Source organism: Schistocerca nitens, chromosome 5 (genome assembly GCF_023898315.1).
Source record: "Schistocerca nitens isolate TAMUIC-IGC-003100 chromosome 5, iqSchNite1.1, whole genome shotgun sequence".
Classification (NCBI taxonomy): domain Eukaryota; kingdom Metazoa; phylum Arthropoda; class Insecta; order Orthoptera; family Acrididae; genus Schistocerca; species Schistocerca nitens.
The window spans coordinates 654,598,854-654,619,956 of NC_064618.1; the positions used below are offsets into that span (position 1 = coordinate 654,598,854).

At 39.9% G+C, this 21,103-nt stretch overlaps 1 protein-coding gene across 1 annotated transcript in view; it reads right to left on the bottom strand.

Annotated features, from left to right (window-relative positions):
- LOC126260640 (uncharacterized) overlaps positions 1-21,103 on the bottom strand; it is a 564,809-nt gene that overhangs the window by 10,418 nt on the left and 533,288 nt on the right. Inside the window, exon 14 of the mRNA XM_049957978.1 lies at positions 10,225-10,330. Coding sequence (XP_049813935.1) covers positions 10,229-10,330 — 102 coding nt within the window. The 3' untranslated portion in view covers positions 10,225-10,228. The remainder of the gene's footprint in view (positions 1-10,224; positions 10,331-21,103) is intronic.

A 21,103-nucleotide genomic window follows, 5' to 3' on the forward strand; every position in this document is an offset into this window, starting at 1 on the left:
GCATTTGGGCATCTCAAAAAACTTTTCACAGTCTAATGGTAAATATTTGTTTACCAGTGAGTGTTGTGTACTGGGATATAATACTTAGACAGTAATATTGCATTTTTGAGGGGGAAGAGGATTGGTGTCAATGTCACTGTAGATTTACATACAACTAATTACTTCCCTGTAATTAATGATCACAAGGCAGGCAAAAATAGAATCATGATGTGTTTGGAGCTTGTACTCAAATTATGTGTGTTGATCACCACAGTGTGCAGGAAACTTATTTGTTTTACTTGTCACAAACAGTTTGTGATTCAAATAAAGCATGCTCTCTCTCTCTCTCTCTCTCTCTCTCTCTCTCTCTCTCTCTCTCTGTGTGTGTGTGTGTGTGTGTGTGTGTGTGTGTGCCTAATCCATAGTGCCAGCTGAGCCCACAACCACTGTGTCTTCAGTTGATATAATGTAGTGGCACAGTGCACCTGTTTTAAAGACTTTCTTATTGATGTGTGCTTGATAATATTACAATTGCTGAACCCATTTGAAGCATAAAGGAAAAAAAAAGTTATTCTAGCTATATAGCTTTTGGTCATTCTATGTCAAGTGGAGCAGCCTGACATGATTGCTGCCTGGCCATTCAAAATCCAATGAATGTTTTTGAGCAAGTTCAACAAAGTATTGTGTACACATATGTACAAAGTTTAGATAGTGGTCCCAAATTTGCACTGCTATGTGGACGCCCAAGTACCCATTTTGGATAACTATTATGAAAGCCCCTATTTCTGCATACTTGTGTCTGATAAGAATATATTACTGATTTGATTTTCAAATAAGTTTGGTGATAGCTGTAATTCTTCAAAGGTAGAAGAAAATTCATTGTGTAACTTAGCACATCTGTGATGAGCCATAAATTGTAATTTTCGGGATGGATTCAGCCAAGAATTGGTAATATGATACGCAGCCATGTTGTCTTCTTGAGGTCTTTGTACAATAGCCTCTGTCCTTATCTATTCAGATGTATCCTCCTGCAAATTTGACAGAAAATTTTAAGTAGCCAAATTTTGGGTAGATTTGGAGGGCCCGTATGTCAGGGTATGTTTTTTATCTTTTTATCTTGCTGTGTCTAGAAAGAGTATTCGTTAAACTTCACAAGGTATATAGTTCAACTTTTGGGTCATGCCCAGTTATGGCTGAAAACATGTTTCAAAGTTATTACCTTTCACACATGGTCTATATGCTGGAATTTGACATTAGTTAGTAAACAGAAAGTAAAAATCAGTGAATGCTGCTTTTGTGTTCATAAAAATAAAAATTTAGTTATGTAAAAATAAACTTCAAGCATTAATCAGCAATAAACCAAATGAAACTCCACAAAGTTAGAATGTCAAACAAACTGTGCAACAGGAATAATAATTCTTTTCCACTTCAAACTGAATAAACTGCTGATACTGTTTCCTAATTCTAAGTAAATGTCTTGACTTCCTGATATTGTTGATAGTCCTTTTATGATTTCAAATGTTTGTTGTTCAGGAATCCAGAAGTGTCATTACTAGATGGCCAGCTGAATATGGGGCAGGATCATGAAGTGTAACGTATCAATTGGTGTAGTGATGTATTGCACGGGATCAGCTGAACTGATGAATGGTGATGCCCACCATAAAAGTTTTATTTAAGTAATAAATGTAGTACAATATAGTAATGAGAAGTTTGTTTTCTTTATGTATATGTATTCCGGAGTTAAGAGATGCATCGTATCTGCAAGCTGGTTGACGACAGCAATGTTTTCTATGTTTTGCAGTAACTACGCTTTGGGCAGTTTATTCCATGTTGTTGGGTCCTGCCTTGCAGATATGGTGCATGTTATGGAAGAAGAATGGCCATGACAATTGCAGCAAAGTCACAAGAATGAGAGAAAACTTATCTATCAAATTTAATTTGATCCTGGTATCTGGAACTGTCAGTTTATTGACATTGTCCTTACTGACGTATTTGTGGCATTCCAAGTAACAAGCATTTGTTATGGACTGTCATTGTAAAAGGAGAATGCAATATACATCACATTATTTATAGAAGTGTCATATTTATTTAAAGAATTTGAACAGTGGATTGTATTCTTGATTTCCAGCAATAAGTGCAGCAGTTTGAGACACAAAGTCCAACCTAGAGGTATTGGCAAATGTGAAGAAATGATCTGGCAAGCAAATCAATAATAGGGAATAGTAGATCCCGAGCAAATGTTACATCATCACTCAATAACATTGGAGCACCACAGCCATGTGCATGTATAATGCTAACTGAGCAATCTTTTTGTTGTCATGAAACTTCACACATTTCTGACCCACCAAGAATTGTTGTACATAGAAGCTACGTATTGCCCACATTCTAATGTTGTAGTTGAAACAGCTGTAATTTTTTCATCTGCTTGAAATGCTTCAACTGTGACTCCTACAGCATTATTGGAAACTCTGATTGCTGTTTTTGATTAGGCCAATGGGCTTGCACTGGCGATTTTCCCTTGTCCCAGAAATTGTGTGACTTTTAGCAAACCTTCTTTTCTGATCAAACAAAATTTGTTCAGTTTCTTTATGCGTAACATAAAAAAGATGATGCCTGAAATATTTGGAGAACTTATCAAGAGGCATGAATATTCGGTTATCCAAAGGTCTCTGTGAGCTAACATGAGCTGCCTTTCTAACTTCTCCTCCAGTTCCATCACAAGGAGATTTTGTACAACTGATTCCAAAGAAATTTCAGTCAGCAGAGGTACCAAAGTCCTTTTCATTGAGGCATAAATTGATAAAATTTTTGTATTGGGCAGCATATCCATCACTAAAGTAGTGAATGTACTTGATGTCTCCTATTGTTATCCTCAAATATTTAATCAGACTCATTATGAATGCATGAACTGCAGTGGTATCATGATGAAGGCACTAATAATACAGGAACTGATATTCTGTAGTGCCTTACCACCAAAGTAAATCACAAAGGGTTCCAAATCAGATTTTCCAGGACACTGTTCATGGTGTTGCACCATGCCATCTTTTGATTCCAAACAGCACACAGTATTCTAGATTAGTTTCTTGTAGTCCTCATTCTTGATAGGTGTTGAAGCTAACATCAGTTTGGCATTTCAATGTATCACGCATAAATACACTGAGTGTGTACCAGCAGGATCAACTGCAATACATCACTTTGGCCTCAGTTCACAAAATTTTGGGGACCCCAATTCACTGTCATATGCTTACAGTAGGCTATGAACATTTCTTTCATGTTACAAAGTAGGACACATTTCTGCTTATGACCTTTTTCACTGTCCACTCTTACTGCTATGTAATTATTTTTGCCTGGGTACAGCTGAGAAAATTCATCATCTTTGAAGAACCTGAGGACTTTATCTTTGAGGCATTTTTGAGTATGCCTAGCAATGTAAGGGATCAAACTTTCCTGAGAAGAGGGGAAATAATGTATGAATTATGGAGGAGACAGGTAGATCCTAAAGGTACTGTCCAGGAGCTATGGAACAAGTATGCAACAATAGTTATTTGCAGGTTGTTCAACAGATTACTGAGTCCAGTGAGATAAATCTGACTGTTGTCTTAATTCATGACACATTTAAAGAAATATTAGATCTGTTGGAATGTGAGGATACTCTGTCAAATATGAAGATTTCAGACCCATTTGGATCACTATGTCGACAGAATGAGTGACCTAGTGGACGTGGACAAGAATCAGGAACAATTTTTAGAAACCTATAGCAACACTATTAATGAATGGTTTCAGACCCATAATAGAAAAATGAATAACTTCGGTAGTGAAGTTAATTCGAGTGTTCATAATAGAGAGGCTGGGTAAACAATCATTGATACTCTGTTCACAAAGTTGCAGAACCACAGGATTTTTTGAAACAGTGTTGTCATTCATCATTGAATTCAGTGGGTCATATAGCTGAATTTTTGTATTTTATGATAGGTTTCAGAATAGAGCTCAGACCATGGAACTGGGTGATTTAAATGCTTTAAGATCAGTTGAGGTAAATGTGAAGAATAATGTAAATGATGAAGTATAGCACACCAAAGAGGAAAATAATACTTGGAAAGGCCTGCAGGGGCTACTTGATCATCAGTCTGGCTGTGAATATTAATAAACTGTGTACAGCAAGTCAGAAGGAAAGTGGTGGCATTGAAACCTCCATACACCAAGGAGCAAGTAGTAAGCCATATTTTACAGTGGCTAAGCCCTGAGAATAGTCAGAGAGCAGTATTTTGTCAGGTCTGCAAGATGTTGGCTCAATTAGACTAGGTAGTTCTGGAGAGCCAGGCTGTGGAATTTGTGGATATGCACAGGGATAGCCAATCTGTAAGAGCAAGAGATTGGGAGAGTAGAGATTTAGATGGGGGGCAGGAGGTGGAGGAAGTACGGGAAGGAAGAGGAGGAGGAGGAGAAGGAGGAAGGTATTAGAGAAGGACACCTGGGGAACACTTCATCAAAAGTAGTTTGTCAGAATTGTGGCAAACCTAGATGTGTATGAAGGGAATTTAGGAAGAAGAGTAGAGAGTAAGAATTATGACAGCTGCAACAAAGACGGGGCAGATTCAGAACCAGTTTAAGGCACAAGTGAGACAAGATGCCATTTGGGGCACCAAGCTGAGTGGGGTGTCAGAGGCACCACAGCTATAAGATTTCTATACAGCACATATCACAATTTGTAGGAACCATTTAGGGCGCCAAGCCAAGAGGGGTGCCAGGGACAACCAAGTGCAAGATTTGTATACAATGTGTATCAAAATTAGTAGAGAAAACTGACATGGATGAAAGTGTATGAGAGAAGAAGGGGTTGGAGCTGTGAGGTGCCACGACAAGTGGATTTTTCCTGTTTATTATGTTTTCCTTCTCCCATAAATAAACAATTATTTCTAATTATTATCTTATTTTCAATATATTTAACTGTTGGCGAGTAACACCTGCATGAAAATCTGAAGTTCTTCTTTAGACCGGATTTCAATGGAATTTATTATTCAGATTATTATTTTTGCTGCTCTGATTCCATTGGTGTAATTAGTTGTCATTACAACTCTCATAATTAAAATTTATAACTGACTGCAATATACTTTGCTACATGCAAAACTTCATGAGCTAATCAACATAGTTTGGAAAAGTGATCTACACCAATCAAAAGTTAAGCATTCCCACTTTTCAGTAATGGATTTTAAATTACTGAACTTTGAAGTTCATGAGCAGCCTCTTTTTCATTGCATATTTTCATGAGAAGCACTGTTAAATTCTGCACTTTGACCACATACTCTGTTACCTTAACTTATCTATATAAAATTATATACAGCACTGATTAACTCATTAATTAATAATTCCATGTAATTTGCGATCACACTTATACATATAAAGAAGGGGACTCAAATTGGATAAAGACAGTAGTTTGCTGTAATTTTATAGATTTCTGACTAGTAACATTTTATAAAAGCATAAATCACCTTAGTTCTAATAGTTCATCAAAAATAGTAAATTCCAACCTAGTCAAATTTTAAAGCATTATGTACTTTTCAAAGTAACAGTCTGTTCTTTCACCCATGCATGAGCTGTTGGACATCACCAAAAACTGACAGTTCACAATTTGAGAGCTAACAAATAACATCTATGTCAGATGTGATCTCGTTGTTGACTCACGTCACAATTATGTACACTCTATATGCAAAAATTAAATGCACCAGCAAACGCCAGTGTTTAATTGAACTCTAATGTTTAATTGCTTTCAAGAAGATTCTGTAACCTAAATTAATTAATAGTGTAATTGGACTGTGGTGTGAACAAGTACTGTGAAAGGTAATTTTCATATGAGTGATTTATAGTTAAACTTAATAAATCAGTTAATGGACTCACTTAAATTAACTACTGAAGAGTAAATAACCTTCAGTGGGCTAATTAATTGTGAACCATCACAATTTCATGTAAAGGTGAACTTTTATTGTGCTACAATACAGCAATCAACTTTGCCAGTGTAGCTGCGGGTGCTAGCCTGAACACCTGCACTAATAATGTTTCATAGAGAAAAATCTGATCACTATAGTTAATAACTGAAATTTGAAAGAAATAAAATGTGTTCATTAATGTTGTATGGTTTGTGAGGAACTTCCTGAAGCCATGGGAATTCCCCCAACATCAGTATTCTATATTCTGACAAATGATTTCAAGTAGAGAAGAATTTCTGCGGGATAAGTTCCATATTGGTTGACTGCTGAAGAGAAGCAGAAATGCCTGGACATTGCAATCTTGCTCAAACAACGATTTGACCATGAAGATCAAGGATTCTTGTGTTGAATTGTCGCTATAGATGAAACATGAGTTACAGACTTCAACTGGCATTGAAATCACAGTCCAATGAGTGGAGGGCTTAATTCTCCATGTCAAAAAAATTTCAACACGCTCAAGCAAATGATTATTTTTGGTTACTATCACCAAGGAATCATCATAACAAATAGAGTCCCATGTGGAACAAGTCTGACAGCAGTGTGTTATTGTAACTTCATACAAAATGTGCACAGAAAACTGCACAAAACCCAACCTCAAGTTGCTCAAGGCTGAGCCACTCATTCTCTATGACAATGCTTACCCACATATCGGCAATGTTGTAGACTAAAAACTGCTTGAATATGGATCGGAAGTGTCACCACATCTTCCCCAAAACCTGAATACAAGTCCACCAGACTTCAATGTTCCCACAGTTGAAAAAATGTATGCACCGACATAATTATCTTTCGCTGGAAGCACTTTCTACTACCATTACCTGAACTATTCAACAGGTGAACAGAAGTGGCTTTATGGATGAAATAATAAAAGCTTCTGAGATGTTGAGATTCAGTCATAGAGAAGCAGGGAGATCATTTTGAAGGACTGTGAAGAGATAATTAAAAAATAAATAAACAGAAAATAAAAAAATAAACCTGTAAGTAAACAAGAAATTAGTGTGCATTGTCTATGAAACATCTCTCGTAATATTGTCAGATCTTTCTGATTCTCTTTGCAATGCTGAAAGTGCTGTCTTGCATCCACATGAAATTAAATATATCTAAAGAGAAAATGGCAGAAAGAAGCAAGATACTTCTTGGTACATATGGGTTTATATTTTAATTTGTTTGTAAGAAATATGTTTTACAACTACATATTGTACATATATCTATTAGACTATTGGGTAGGTAAATTTGAAAAATGAGAAACTGCAGGTCAGTGGCTTAATCCACTCTTTTTTATTGGGTAAATGACCAGCTGTGGAACACCAAAAGTTTCCTTTTACTCTCTTCACACGGAACCTTTGGTTTCATGACGATTTTGGGATGAGGATGACCTCAGATGATTAAGTGATTCTATTTTTTACACAAGATAATGGAACTTTTAAGTGTTCTGAAAACACTGTGTACGTAATGAAGAATTGTGGATGATGCAACTGTCCAGTGGTTTCTTCACTTTTTAAAATGGACTTCTACAGTTGCGGCTGCCCCATAAGAAGAGCTCTTTGTGAGTAGGTAAACATATTTCACATGGACAGTTGTCTTATGTATTTCACTGGGTAGTGTGTCTGAATTATGTAGACAACATACTGTACATTGGTTGTCAATTGATTGTTGTCCCATGGCACTACAGTCATCCCAGTGGGGAAAAAAAACTACAGCACCCATCACCCCAAATCCCAGAACTAACAATTCTACAGCAAGTCAGGCACCTTTCACTTACAGTGAAAATAATACTTTAGTAAGAATAAGTCAAACAAGAAAATTCATTTACAAACATTTAGCCTATACACAACTGTATATAGACAAACTGCTAGTTCGTATATGAGATTCTCTACGTCTGCTGTGGAGAAGAAAAAATAAAAGTTTTACAATAACCTGACTTTACTGTCTGTTCGTGGTTTTTGTGATAATAAGTGAAGAAAATGAAATATTTAATAATAAGATTAAAAAAAATATACTCCTACATGTACTCACATTTACTGAGCAATCTGTACCAAACTAACTGTTATTATAATCTAAATAACTTATTTTACAAGAGCACAAAACTTGCTCATCTCGCTCAGTGCAGGGTTACCAAGCTATGCCACAGTACTTGGCTTTGTTGTCCTTGGAATGACATCTGTTACCATTACTTGACACCTGATTACTGTAAACATTTCCACAGCTGCACCTATTTTAAGGTCAGCTGCACCTGTTACTTATGCAATAGCTAAAATTTCAAATTTAATGGCACTTCAAAACTTTACTATCATTTCATTGTCAGTGTTACCAACAAATGTACGGTACTGCACACCATTAACTAAAATATGCATGATCAAATGACAAAAGGATTTACAAAGGTGCTCTGATAACGTTTGATAATGGGAGGGCAAGGCTCCTCAAATTATATTTGCATTGCAAAAGGCTTAAGTTTTCCCGATATGTTGAAGCATTTGATACAGTATCGACATTGCTCGAGCGATTGTTTGACGCTGACTCACGTGACACTAGTGCAAGAGATATGCAATAACCTATGACTGGCCACTGCAACAGCCTATTGCTTGGATTAAAATTTGATGATTTTGTGAAACACAGAAGGAAATAGCATTAAATTCTGTCATCTTACAAACTTGTATTGTATTTGAACAGGTTTGCAATAAACATAGTAAAACATGTTTGGTCAAGGTATACAAACATTAATGCTGATTTTTAAGTAAAGGTTACATTCAAAAACAGAAATGTTGTCCTTCAAAAAACATTAATTGATTATGAAACCAGACCAGTATTTGATTTGGTTATGGGAGACTGTAATGGTTTACTAAGTAGGTTACAAATTAGATATTTGGTCACTGTTTGTGTATTAGAATACAGGATAAAAGTGTTACCAGCTTTTAATCACCTTTAGAAGATGATTGTGACATCCAGTTGAAACAAGAAGAAAAATTAATCCAAAATGAAATATCTAACAAAGGAATTCAATCATATTAAACTGACTGTAATTGTTATCGCTAGAATAAATTACAGTGGCACAACCCGTCGTGGGGATAGTAACAACAGATGTCACTATAGATCGTGGGATGAGCAGAAGTTTTGGAACGGGACGGAATTGTAATTGCAATCTTTCTTTCATATAATAGTTGGTGCTCTTACACATGACCTGCTCTCTAGAAGATATTGCAGTCTTTTTTCACAGTTGCTCAAGCTGAGCAAGGATTGGAAGGGGAACAGTGACACCAGCTCAGCTGTGAGCTTTGATGATTGTCGTGAGGTGACTGATGAGGGAGCAGCAAATTTCCTCATGTTGCCAACCATGAGAATCTATACAACCTGCTTTGGCTTTTTATGAACATCTACCACATTTAAACTGCAGTTTGCCTGAATCTACTTGTAGTCTGAATTGAACTGACTTTAAAATTGGACAAATGCCCGACAACAGTATCCATTTATGCAGAGGATGGTAAAAGTCTAGACAGGGGCCACAGGTGTACTTACGCACTTCTTGCTACAATGCTGTTGATGCTCACCATGACATATGACGGGAATGAAAGGGAGTGTGTCAGCTGGTTGTACACAGCCAATGAGAGAGCAGCAGGCTGTTGATATGTTTGGATGGAAGAGACATTGTAATATTCTCATGTCAGTATAGAAATGAAATCTGATATATATTCAGAAAAAAAAAGCAGCTGTACTTTCAGGTCCCACTGTAATGACAACCACAGAAATAGCAACATATTTGGAACAAGCAGCCAAATATTTGTGAGAACGAAAATATAAATTTCACAGCTGTGCTATTAGGCTCATGATGATGGTGGTGATGATGATTATGATACCATGGACTACAGGGTTAGTAAGCAAAATAGAGTAGAAAACAAAACAGCCCGAAAATTAACCTAAACCAGTCTTTTTTGTTTATTTTATTTCTTGTAGTATTTTCAAAATACAGGCAATACATGGCACAAGTTTAGAATAGGTATATGTTAACTTTTTGGCAGATACTTTACATCAGTAAAACAGATTGTAATTTTGATTAGTCAGAATAAGTAAAAAATAAATTTTCTCAACGAGCCTCTCAAAAAGGGGGTGGGGAGGAGAGGGGGGTCACCTCGTATTCAAGATCATCTTATACTTCAGTAAATAGGTAAACATTGTGAGGCAAAGAACAAACCTCTTATACTCACTGCTACTAGATAACATAACTGCCTAAAAAAGTTTCATAATTCGTTGTTCAGAACACTTCACTCACCTCTCTATTTCCGCCTTGAATTTATTGGAATGCAATTTACTTGTGTAACTTCACGTTTAGGCAGCCATGGTCTGTCCCACACCTGTACATCACACACTTGCTGGTTCTGAAATAACACCACACCATCACATGAAAATCTGTGGATTTAGTTTTAATACACAAAGAGTCAAGTTGTATGAAATTGAGAAGTCTCCTGAGAAAATTTAACAACTACAAGGAGACAGAATGTCTGGCAAATGATTACTTTCAGGAGGTGAAACTGAAAGTACTGCTGATGGACACAATTAAAAGTAGAAAAAAATACACGAAATTTTTGGAATTGTCAGTTTGTTCCATGACCAACAAAGATGTTAACAATTTTGAGATACTACGAAGACAGAAGTCACTAATTTTCAAAATAATTATGACAATTTGTGCTATTATGCAACCCAAAACACAACAACAAAATTCAAACGATGCCTTTTGTGTAAAGGCAGCATTATTGTTAGCACTATTAAAAAGCTCTATTCAAATATATAATGAAGTGTGGACATGGTTGTCACTGCTTACAGTCATAAACATACAGTGAACTGGTTCTATTGCCGCATCCAAGCACTATGATCTAGGGAGAGGCTTTGTGATGGGAAATGTTGAGGGTCATTTTTGTTGGTGACTCACATTTGTTTTTCCATACCTTAAAAGATAGTACAAACAACGTTTATCATTAAAGTCCATACATACAGATTCATTGCACTGGCAGTATGGTTCAATCACCGATCCTGGAGGGTATACACTCTGGTGATGAGCCGTGGCACGACCATGTAGACCATGCAAGACAAAGGCTGCGTCTCCAAAAGTTCAGTTTTTGGCATGACCTGTGGATCGTCATGACTTTCATGGGTGGGAGAAAAAGCTCTACAAAATGAATGGATGCACGTTGTGAAATGAGCAAATGTGCAAGATTTCACAGACATGTTTGTGGGGAATCACGTTAACTTGACCCTCGTGGTTTATGGTGAGAAAGATCAGAGATGGTGATAAAGGTTGGAGACATGAGTTGCATCGCTTTGACCAGCTCACACTGCCTGCCTCCTTTGTCCCATGTGGGCCTGTGCATGATGCACCATTGCCAAAATTTGGTGTAACAGGAAAGCTGCATGCTTGGGCTGTGCGAATACCTGGCACCATTTGGTTGTGTCAGCTGTGCTGCAGCTCTGCTCTTCTCCCGGAGGTCAGAGCTCCATAGCCACGAAAAAATATGGCGATCAATCTGTGGCACCCATTTGTTTAAGTTCGCACACTGCATGATGACAGTGTGGGCGTGGCTGTGGTCGGTCGCTCAGCAGTTAAAGGGTGGTGGCCATAATGTCAGCACGCCAGACTGGTGTTGTTGGGCTTGTCCTCACATGGTCAGCTAGTGATAGTGCCGGCAGCATGCACTGGCTAGGAACCTTCTGTAGCAAAGTGCAGTGTACGCACGTGGCTGCAAGTCAGCTGGGAAGATGTCTTAATAATGATCCAGAGTGTTCACTAGTGCTACAGTTAATGCACTACAGTAGCACAACTTTCACTTTTTAAATTGTTCAGAGTGACATCAAGAATGACAAGTCCATGTGTTCACACTTGCATGTTCCGCAAGTTCATCAACTGACTCAGTTGCAGGAGCACAGTGCATTTCTTGATCCAGCCTCAACGTTCAAGACAATGGAAGCCCAGAGAGTATACATGAGTATGGTGTCTTCACGACTTGAATGCAGGTCCTAGAGCTGCTAAGGACAAGTCCGGTGGCAGTGTGGGTGATGTGCGGAGCTCAATGACAACGCAAATACAGTAGCTGGCACAAATGCCACTCTGCCCTCAACATCCAATGCAGTGGAAGCACAGGGGTGCAAACAAAGGTCCAGGAGCTGTGACAGACAGAGGAGGCATTGTCTAGAGCTCAACTGGAGCTACCGGCTGAAGGTGTGTTCAGCTGGAGATGGGGTCTCTACAGCACAAACATTTGAATCAGAGGCGGTGGCTGGTGCATGTGATATAGTCCGCTGGTGGCTGTGGTGGGGGTGACCAGTGCACCTATGTTGGGTGTGGTCCAGGCGGCAGCACTGGCTACCTGGGTGGTGTGTTGGGAGGTGTATGTGGTACCGCAATGACAGCAGGCTGCTGCTGTGCATCACCAGTGGCTACAGGTGCGGGATCTGTCTGACTGCTGGTGGAAATAGTGTTGTCTGCTGTCAGATCTTCCTCCAGGTCTAAAAAGTGTGTGGCTGCTGGAGCAGGCAAGTTGTAAGCTGGCTTGACATGGTTGGTTGAGACTGTAGACTGCTTCATGTTGTACTCAATGTCCAGCATTTTTTCCATTGGTCGATCACATGGTGTGGTCCAGAGCAGGGCAGCTAGAGGGGTGACTGTACTGCGTCAGTACGCAACATCACCCGCATGCAGCGCAGTAGGTTGGTGTGCACAAATACCTTCCCTGTGTCGTGCTGCATCGGCTTGTGCTCTCAGAGGCCAGCCATTTGAGTGCACAGGCATTTTGCCAGAATGGGTGCCATGGCATCATGTGGAGGTGATACTTCTACAAAATCACCCAGGCTTGTCAGAGGCTGTCCATAAACGAGATCGGCAGGTGCCACATCGATCTCCTCCTTTGGCATTACTTGAAGGCCGAGCAGCACCAGTGGGAGTGCCTCTGTCCATGAGGTGTCATGGCAAGTTAGGGCAGCTTCCAGAGTCCTGTGGAGCCGTTCAACCATGCCATTTGACGCCAGATGGTAGCGTGTTGTCCTGTGTAATAAGATGACACTGTCTGGCGACATGCATGAACAATGCACAGTGAAACTGGCAGCTGTGGTCAGTTGTCACATTACTGGGACATCCAAAGCATGCCACCCAGGTGTCAATGAATGTGGTGGCAACAGTCTCGGCAGTGACATCCATGATGGGTGTTGCCGCAGCCAATGAGTGAAGCAGTCCACTATACTTATAAGATACCACTTGCCTTAAGAGAAGGAGAGAGCAGGCCAATGAGATCCACATGGATGTGCACAAATTGACTTGTTGCATTGGGGAAGGTGCCCACGGGTGCGTGGGTGTGCCTCCAAGCTTCGGCAAGCTGACATGGCATACGAGAGCATGCCCATTCGCAGTAGTCCTTCCAAAGCCTGCACCAGACGAAACACATAGCAATGAGGATAAAAATGCTGTTGGTGCCAGGGTATTACAGCATGTGCACACAGTTGAGGGTACTGCACCGGAATTTCTCTGGGAGGAACAGTCAGTGCGCACCGGTTGAGATGTCACACCAAATTTTCCATGTAGAGCCGTGGACAGGCACCAGCCCCTGTTGCAAGCTGCTGGAGGTGTTGTGACAGAAACTGTGCAGTTCTTCATTGTTCTCCTGTACTTTGCCAACGTCCTCAAAGTTTTCACAAGGATGATATAATGGCACACGCTCAGGTCAAACAATCAGCAGCTATGTTGTCTATCCCCAAAATATGACTCTAATTGCTGGAGATGACGCATTGAGCAAAGTGACTGTTGTGAAACGCTTGAGTAATCAGTTTGTGGGCAGTGAAAATGACGAATTGTCGGGCTACTACTGACGGGTGAAAGTATTTTACTGCCGCATATACCAGAAGCAACTCTCAGCCATAAGCGCTGCAAGCACATTGTGATTCAGATAGCTTCTTAGAGATAAATCCGAGCATGTGCCAAGTCCCATCAAGGTGCTGTTGTAATGCCGTGCTGACGTTGGTCTGGCTGGCATCCACCACTAAGACCGCACAGTGTCCGGGTGCGCCAGCTGTGTTCCTTCTGTGAGATTCTGTCCTGAGCCTGTGGAGCTCTGCTCCACTGTGTCCGTCCAATTAACAGGGGTCTTCCCTTTTGAGTTGGGACTGTGGAGTGCCTTAGTCATGGGCTTTTGCATGGCTGCAGCATTGGACAGAGCAAGTTCAACATGCTGTGGGAATGGTGCAATTTCTTGTGTACCTGAGGGTGCAGCAGGTTTAGAATGACTTCACTTTCTGCGGCAGTGGTGTCAATCTGGAAGGGGTAATTAAGTGCCCATGGAACTTGTTTTCCATCACACTGAATGCACACTTCACTCAGGTGCTGAAAGACGGTGGTTAGGTGGTGGCAGTGGAGCTTGGGCAACTTGGACTGCAGTAGGACATCATTGAGGTACGCTAAACAAAATGGCAAGCCTCACAATATGCCATGCAGGGACTGCTGCCAGATCTGGGCAGCATTCCAAAGACCAAACGTCACAGACAGACTTTCAAAAAACCCAAAGGGTGTTACAATAGCTGTTTTCTCAATGACTTCGGGTGCCACCAGAATTTGGGTGTATGCCTTTGTGCAATTGATCTTACTAAATAATGCACAGCCTGCTGGTGCGTGACTGAAGTCTTGAAGGTGTGGGGTCAGCTCTGTCTGGCACTAATTGTGAATTAAGGGCATGATACTCCACACATGGTCACCATGAATTGTCTTTTTTTGGGACTAAATGTAGCACCAATGACCATGGGCTGCTTTACAGTCAAATGATGTCTCCCCACAGCATGACCTCAAAATCTACCTTTGCTACTGCAAGTCTGTTGGGCGCGAGTTGACGTGGGTGGCTTGGTATGGGAGGGCAGGATGTGGTTGTTATGTCGTGCAACATCAAATGTTTAATGTCCTTTGGTGGACGAGCTGGGCAAGTGAGGTCAGGCAATGTTTCGAGGATGTCAGCATAAGGTCTAGGGCACTTCACAGGTTTTATTCTGTAGAATGTGGCCTGTCAGTACTGTCCCACTATCTTTAAATTTGTTGTTGTGTCAATGAGCTGGCTAGTTGTTATGTTACCTAGCAGCCCGTAGTGGCCAAGAAAGTCTGCACCCAGGATCAGCTCATTGACATCCACCACAGAAAATATCCATGAGAATGTGCGTTGTAGTCCTAGGTCTAAATTGCTGTTGTGTATGCCACAAGTTTTAATGGCCAAATTGTTCACTGCCTGTGAGGGAGAGTGCCTCAGCCTGCCTGTGGTCTCCTAATATAGAACGGGGGAATATTGCAAGGTCTGAACTCACGTTAACAAGATACGTCACGCTGCCCACTCATTATGCTATGAAAAGACATCTTGATCCTGAATTGCAGCCAGGTGTGTGTCGGCCCAGTTGCAGTTGGCATATGGGAGCATGCAGGGAGGATGAAACTTTGTTGCTTCATTGACGAAGCATGCATGGCACCAGCAGAAGTTGCTAGCCGGCCGCTTTGCTATCCATGGAGTACTGTTAGAATGGCTGGTGCTGGACTGCCAGTTGCATGAGCCAGTTCATCAGTGGATGGGTCAGCTGCCACTGTGGTGCCTGCTGCCCTCTGCCCTTGAATGCACCAACTAGTCAACTTGAGTGACAAGAGCTGCCACCTTTGCAGCCAAGTTATGCACTAGCTGGGGCAGGTCAGTGTCTGAGGTGGTGGCTGCAGTGGGTCACGCTGCCATGGAGGTGGGGGAAAAGTGTCATAAGCTGCTGCGGCTGTGGCGTTAGGCGCCATCGCCAGTGCATTGTGCACCCAGTCGGCCAAGTTTGCAGCAGCATCCAACAGCATCTCTGTCTGTTCTGTTATCACTGCCTGCACCTGAGCTGGTAGGCTGCGCACCCAGATAATGCGTAACAACAAGCCCGGCACCAAGTCAGACAGTGTGGTACTCTGCAAGTGGTGCAGGAACTGTGAGGGCCACAGGTCGTTGCATTCCTCTCGTCACAGTAGTTGGTGCTCCCCTTGTTCCTCGGATGATGAGATCTACTGAGTCAGCTCTTCCTTGAGGCATTTATATGATGACTGTGTCAATGAGGTGGTGATTATATCCCGCACATTGGCTGCATATATTTGGTCAAGCTGGCTCACTATATGCCCACATTTTGCAAGTTGGCAGGTTATGTGGTTGCTCATGTAGACTGCCTCCACTTGGCTGAACCACATTACGGGGTCATTGGGCCAAAAGGTAGGTAGCCTGACCAACACCTGTCCAGTGCTTGTGGCCACTCCAGCAACTGTAGGAGGTGTTGGTGTGACGGGACTTGGTACGCCAAAATTTTGCTGAGATGTCTGCAGTTGTGCAGAGTCCATGTGTGTAGGGCATGCTTGTAACTCACTCTCCAGCCTCTGGCTGCAGGTGAACAGGTCTTTGATAATCTTTTGCAGCTTTTATAAAGTCGCTATCTTAATTAAGTCCTCACACAATGGGAAAGCACACAATGAAGATTACACAACACATGACAAAAAAGCACAAAAAATAACACTAGGCAGTTCACGAGTGAAGCATACAAACACAAAAAGAAACACAAAAAACATGTTCATCCAAAAACCTCAGTAAGTTTTCACTATGGAATACTGTTCAGGTGCCAGTCAACTCACAGTTCCATGTCACTCATACCAATGAATGTTCATTACCAAGCGTTAGCCTCAGATCACGTCGGGGTCACCAGTGATGCAGAGACGTGGTTATCACTGCTTTCAGTCATAAACATGCAGTGAACTGGCTTTACTGCTGCGCCCATACACTGTGCTCAAGTAAGAGGCTTGTTGACAGGAAATGAGGAGGATCATTTTTGTTGGTGACACACATTTATTTTTCCACACATTGCAAGATGGTAAGAGCAGTGCTTATCATTAATATCTGTCCGTACATTACTGTTGGACTGATGGTACTGCTTGATCAACGATCCTGGAGAATATATACTCTGATGATGAGCCATGGTGCAACCCCATGGACCACACGAGACAATGACCATGTCTCCAAAAGTTCAGTTTCTGGCGCAAACCATCATGCGCCATGACTCTTGCAGATGGGAGAAAAAGCACTGCGAAAGGAATGGATGTGTACCATGAAATGAGTGAGTGTGCAAGATTTTGCATACATGTTTGTGGGGAGGCATGTTAACTCGATTCATGTGATCCACAATAAGAAATGTAGGAGATTTGTGTCGCGTTGCATTCACCAGCTTGTACTGCCCATCTGCTCTGTCCTGTGTGGGCTGGGAAAGCTGCGCACATTGGGCACGTGAATGCAGGCATCATTTGCTTATGTTGGCTGTGCTGTAGTTCCGCCCTTCATGCATTTCTGTGGTGTGGCTGCCACAATATTATATATGTGGTAGGAGATTTATGCTTCATTTTACCTTCATATAATTAAAGAAACTATAAAATTCATTGTTTGTTCTGCATATTTCATGTAAACATGTGTAATAACATTATTTTTTGGCTGAATTGTACATTTGAAAGTAATAAGAGTGTTTGAAACGATTTTGTGCATATGTTGAAACAACTTACTGTGATGATTTTTAATTATGTTATCAAAAAATTGTACTGTTAACAATGGAGCATTTGTTCAAAGTCATACGTAAAGATGGGAGTTGACCACTAGAGAGCATTGTTGATCAGAGGATTTGTGACAGACCACTTGCGTAACTTTGTACAATAAAAATGTAATGAAAAGTATAAAGGCATATCTGTTACTTAATCCATGTAGCACACTGAATAGGCTTTTGATCCAAATCCCGTTTTTGGGAAGAATTCCTGTACAACAAACATGATACACCACCCATACGGACTGTTAACATTCTGTCAAGTTTAAAATTGCAGCAAGTTTACATAATTTTTTACTGTTAAGAACAAAAATACATTTATTATAGAGGAATGAAAGATGATGTTGCATTACAGCATGATGAAGGAGCTGGAATCCACTGAAACAAGTCAGGATGGTCATATTAATTTCTTTCAAGTTGGTTGTATTAACCTCTTGTAAGTTTCATGTGTATTCATATCACATATCATATTTCTCAAAAATCTAAGTCACACACAGTACTGAGGACCTAGAAGGGTGTAACAAATGTAAAACTGAGTGATGGTTTTGAAATAAACTGAAGCTTGCTGCCTGCTGTTATCAAACACTGGAGTGAAAATCTGGAATGAGAAAAGTGCAATAGCAAGCACAATAGACATGGAACACCAAAACAGAAGAGAAAACTTTTATTTTACTGTTGTGGGTGCTATGCAGAAACATTGTTTGTGATGGAACATTTTTGTGATATTTCAGACTATTAGTAAACCAAAAAAATGTCAAAATCAGACTATAGTCTGGGACAGAGAACAATGAGAAGGGACAAGTTTGGGCTAACATAAAAAGAAACAGAAAGCTATTCAATGTCAGGGTGTTGATTATTTCAAGAATTTCTAGACTGGCTTAAAGTGCATGTTGTTAATGATGTAAGGGGACAGAGTATCAAAATAGATGGAAAATGTGATGGACTGGGTCATAAATTATCTGAAAAATGAAACAGTTCAGTTAAATAGTGAACCAATGATTCAAATTTTGTAGGCAGGAGGTGATTTGACAAGTGGCAATGTAAACAGTGTTCATCTTGCATAAGTTAAATGAGAAACACATGGACTTCTGATTACCGACAAATCTGAGGTAGAACAAGAAACTGATCAGGCATATCTTGACTTTCAGAATGAACTAAATGATATTACTACAGTACTGCCAAAAATGTTAATGGGCCTAGTAATGACAAAGTAGCTTGTGTGATGACAGTATACAACTCTATATTTTCAGTGAGATAGATGACAATGATGATGAGATTACATATTTTCCAGTATTAAAAGATGAATATCTAACCAAAGATTAGGAAGACATTATATTTGAAAATTTTGGAAGTGGAGAATTCTACATCTTTAAATGATGTTCAAATTTCACAACTCTCAAATCTGACATGAAGCAATCATGTGAATATGCAGATTCAGTTTTAGAAAACAAACAAAGTACTGTGACTAACATGGAGAATAGTCATGCATCAGTTGCAGCCAATGACAATCTAATTATTCCATGCAGTGATAATTTAGAAACAGACATTTTGAGTGAAAGAGATGACATTGAAAGTGTTGTAACTAGGCTGTCTGAATTAGTCAAGTTTCCAGCGGACTGTACAAAAAAATTTTTAAACCTGTTTCACAGGGGAGGGGGGGGGGCGTGGGGCGGGGGGTGGGGGGGGGGGCAGGGGGGGTTACACTCAGTACATGAAACTCAAAAATGATACTACATGTGGATTTACTAGAATTTTATGAGTATTTACAGCTTGACTGGTGGAAGGCATATACAAATATATTGGAAGGCATATACAAATATATGCTGCAAATAGTTTAAAAACAATGAAACATGAGTCTGTAGTAACACAGAGCACAATGTAGACTTGGGCAAGACACTTGAATCTGTAGATAAACTGTGTAACTTTGACACACCTACTTCTTGTTCTGTCCAAAACTTACAAGGTACTGTATTGATTGGTTTTGAGCTATCATTTGTTTCAAGTGAAAGAGTAACAGTGTTTTGTAAATACAGAACTGTATTTGCTTGAACTAAAAGGTCAAGTAGTTCGAAAGTAGATTTGAAGGAAAATTAATAATAAAGTTTAGAGACACAAACACGTTCATTATTGTTGGAAAGGGTCCACAAGAATGTACAAAAAGAGAAGCCATGGAGACCACCAGGTAGAATAAATGAAGTGCACAACCAATAGCAATTTACAGAAGTTTGCCTTCATGAAGGAACAACATTATTTTTTAATCCTATTTTCAGTATTGACTGTAACTTTGGACACTGATAATGTTTATGTTTGGAATTTATATTGCACTGAGATTATGTCATCACTGTTTGATGCTTTTGATTGTTTTGTGTTAGGAGATATAATGTAATGTGAACACTGAGGACTACGTTAGACTTTGTTTATTTTCTACTTTCAGTTATTTAGTAGTAGGACTGAAACTGCGTTCAGAATGATTAATAGTTTTACTTTTCTTTATGTCTTTTTCCACAAAATGGATTTACTATTTTCTATTTTCATAATACTTGCTGAAAGGTGTGATAAGTTGCACTTATTAATAGCACTATACAGTATTAGTGCTAAAAATGTTGGGAAATTAATGATTATGATATATAGTAGCTGATATAGGAAGCTTCATCAACGTTTTACTGGAATAAATTACTGAGTTTTTGATATGAAGAAAGAGATTATGTTGAGAAAGATTTGTGTTGTGCTGCTGGAGAGGATAATTTTGTAAATGGACTCATCCATCAGACACTTGTAGATTTGCTATATGGTTCACCTTGCTGCATAGTGATTAACATTAAAGGCTAGATTGCATTATGATGTCTTCATGAACTAATAATTAAACCATGTTCATAATAATCAATAGTCAGTGAAATGTGTTCTAGTACACTAAGCTAATGGTTGATGGTATGGAATGTCATCACAAATTGTGGAGATTCAATGAACTGTGTAGCACATCACGGACAGGATTTGAAACTCAAATACTTTATCTTTGTGTATATTACACTGAAGAACCAAAGAAACTCGTATAGGCATGCATATTCAAATACAGAGATATGTAAATGGGCAGAATATAGCACTGTGGTTGGCAATGCATATATAAGACAACAAGTGTCTGGCACAGTTGTTAGATTGGTTTCTGCTGCTACAATGGCAGGTTATCACGATTTAAGTGAGTTTGAACATGGTGTTACAGTCGGTGCAAGAGCAATTGGACACAGCATCTCCGAGGTAGCAATGAAGTGGGGATTTTCCCACACGACCATATCATGAGTGTACTGTGAATAACATGAATCTGGTAAAACATCAAATCTCTGACATCGCTGTGGCCACCTGAAAGAATGGGACCAATGATGATGGAAGAGAATTGTTCAGCATGACAGAAGTGCAACATTTCCGCAAATTGCTGCAGATTTTTCAATGCTTGGCCATCAAAAAGTGTCAGCATGTGAACCATTTAATGAAACATCATCGATATGGGCTTTCAGAGCTGAAGGCCCACTCGTGTACCCTTGATGACTGCA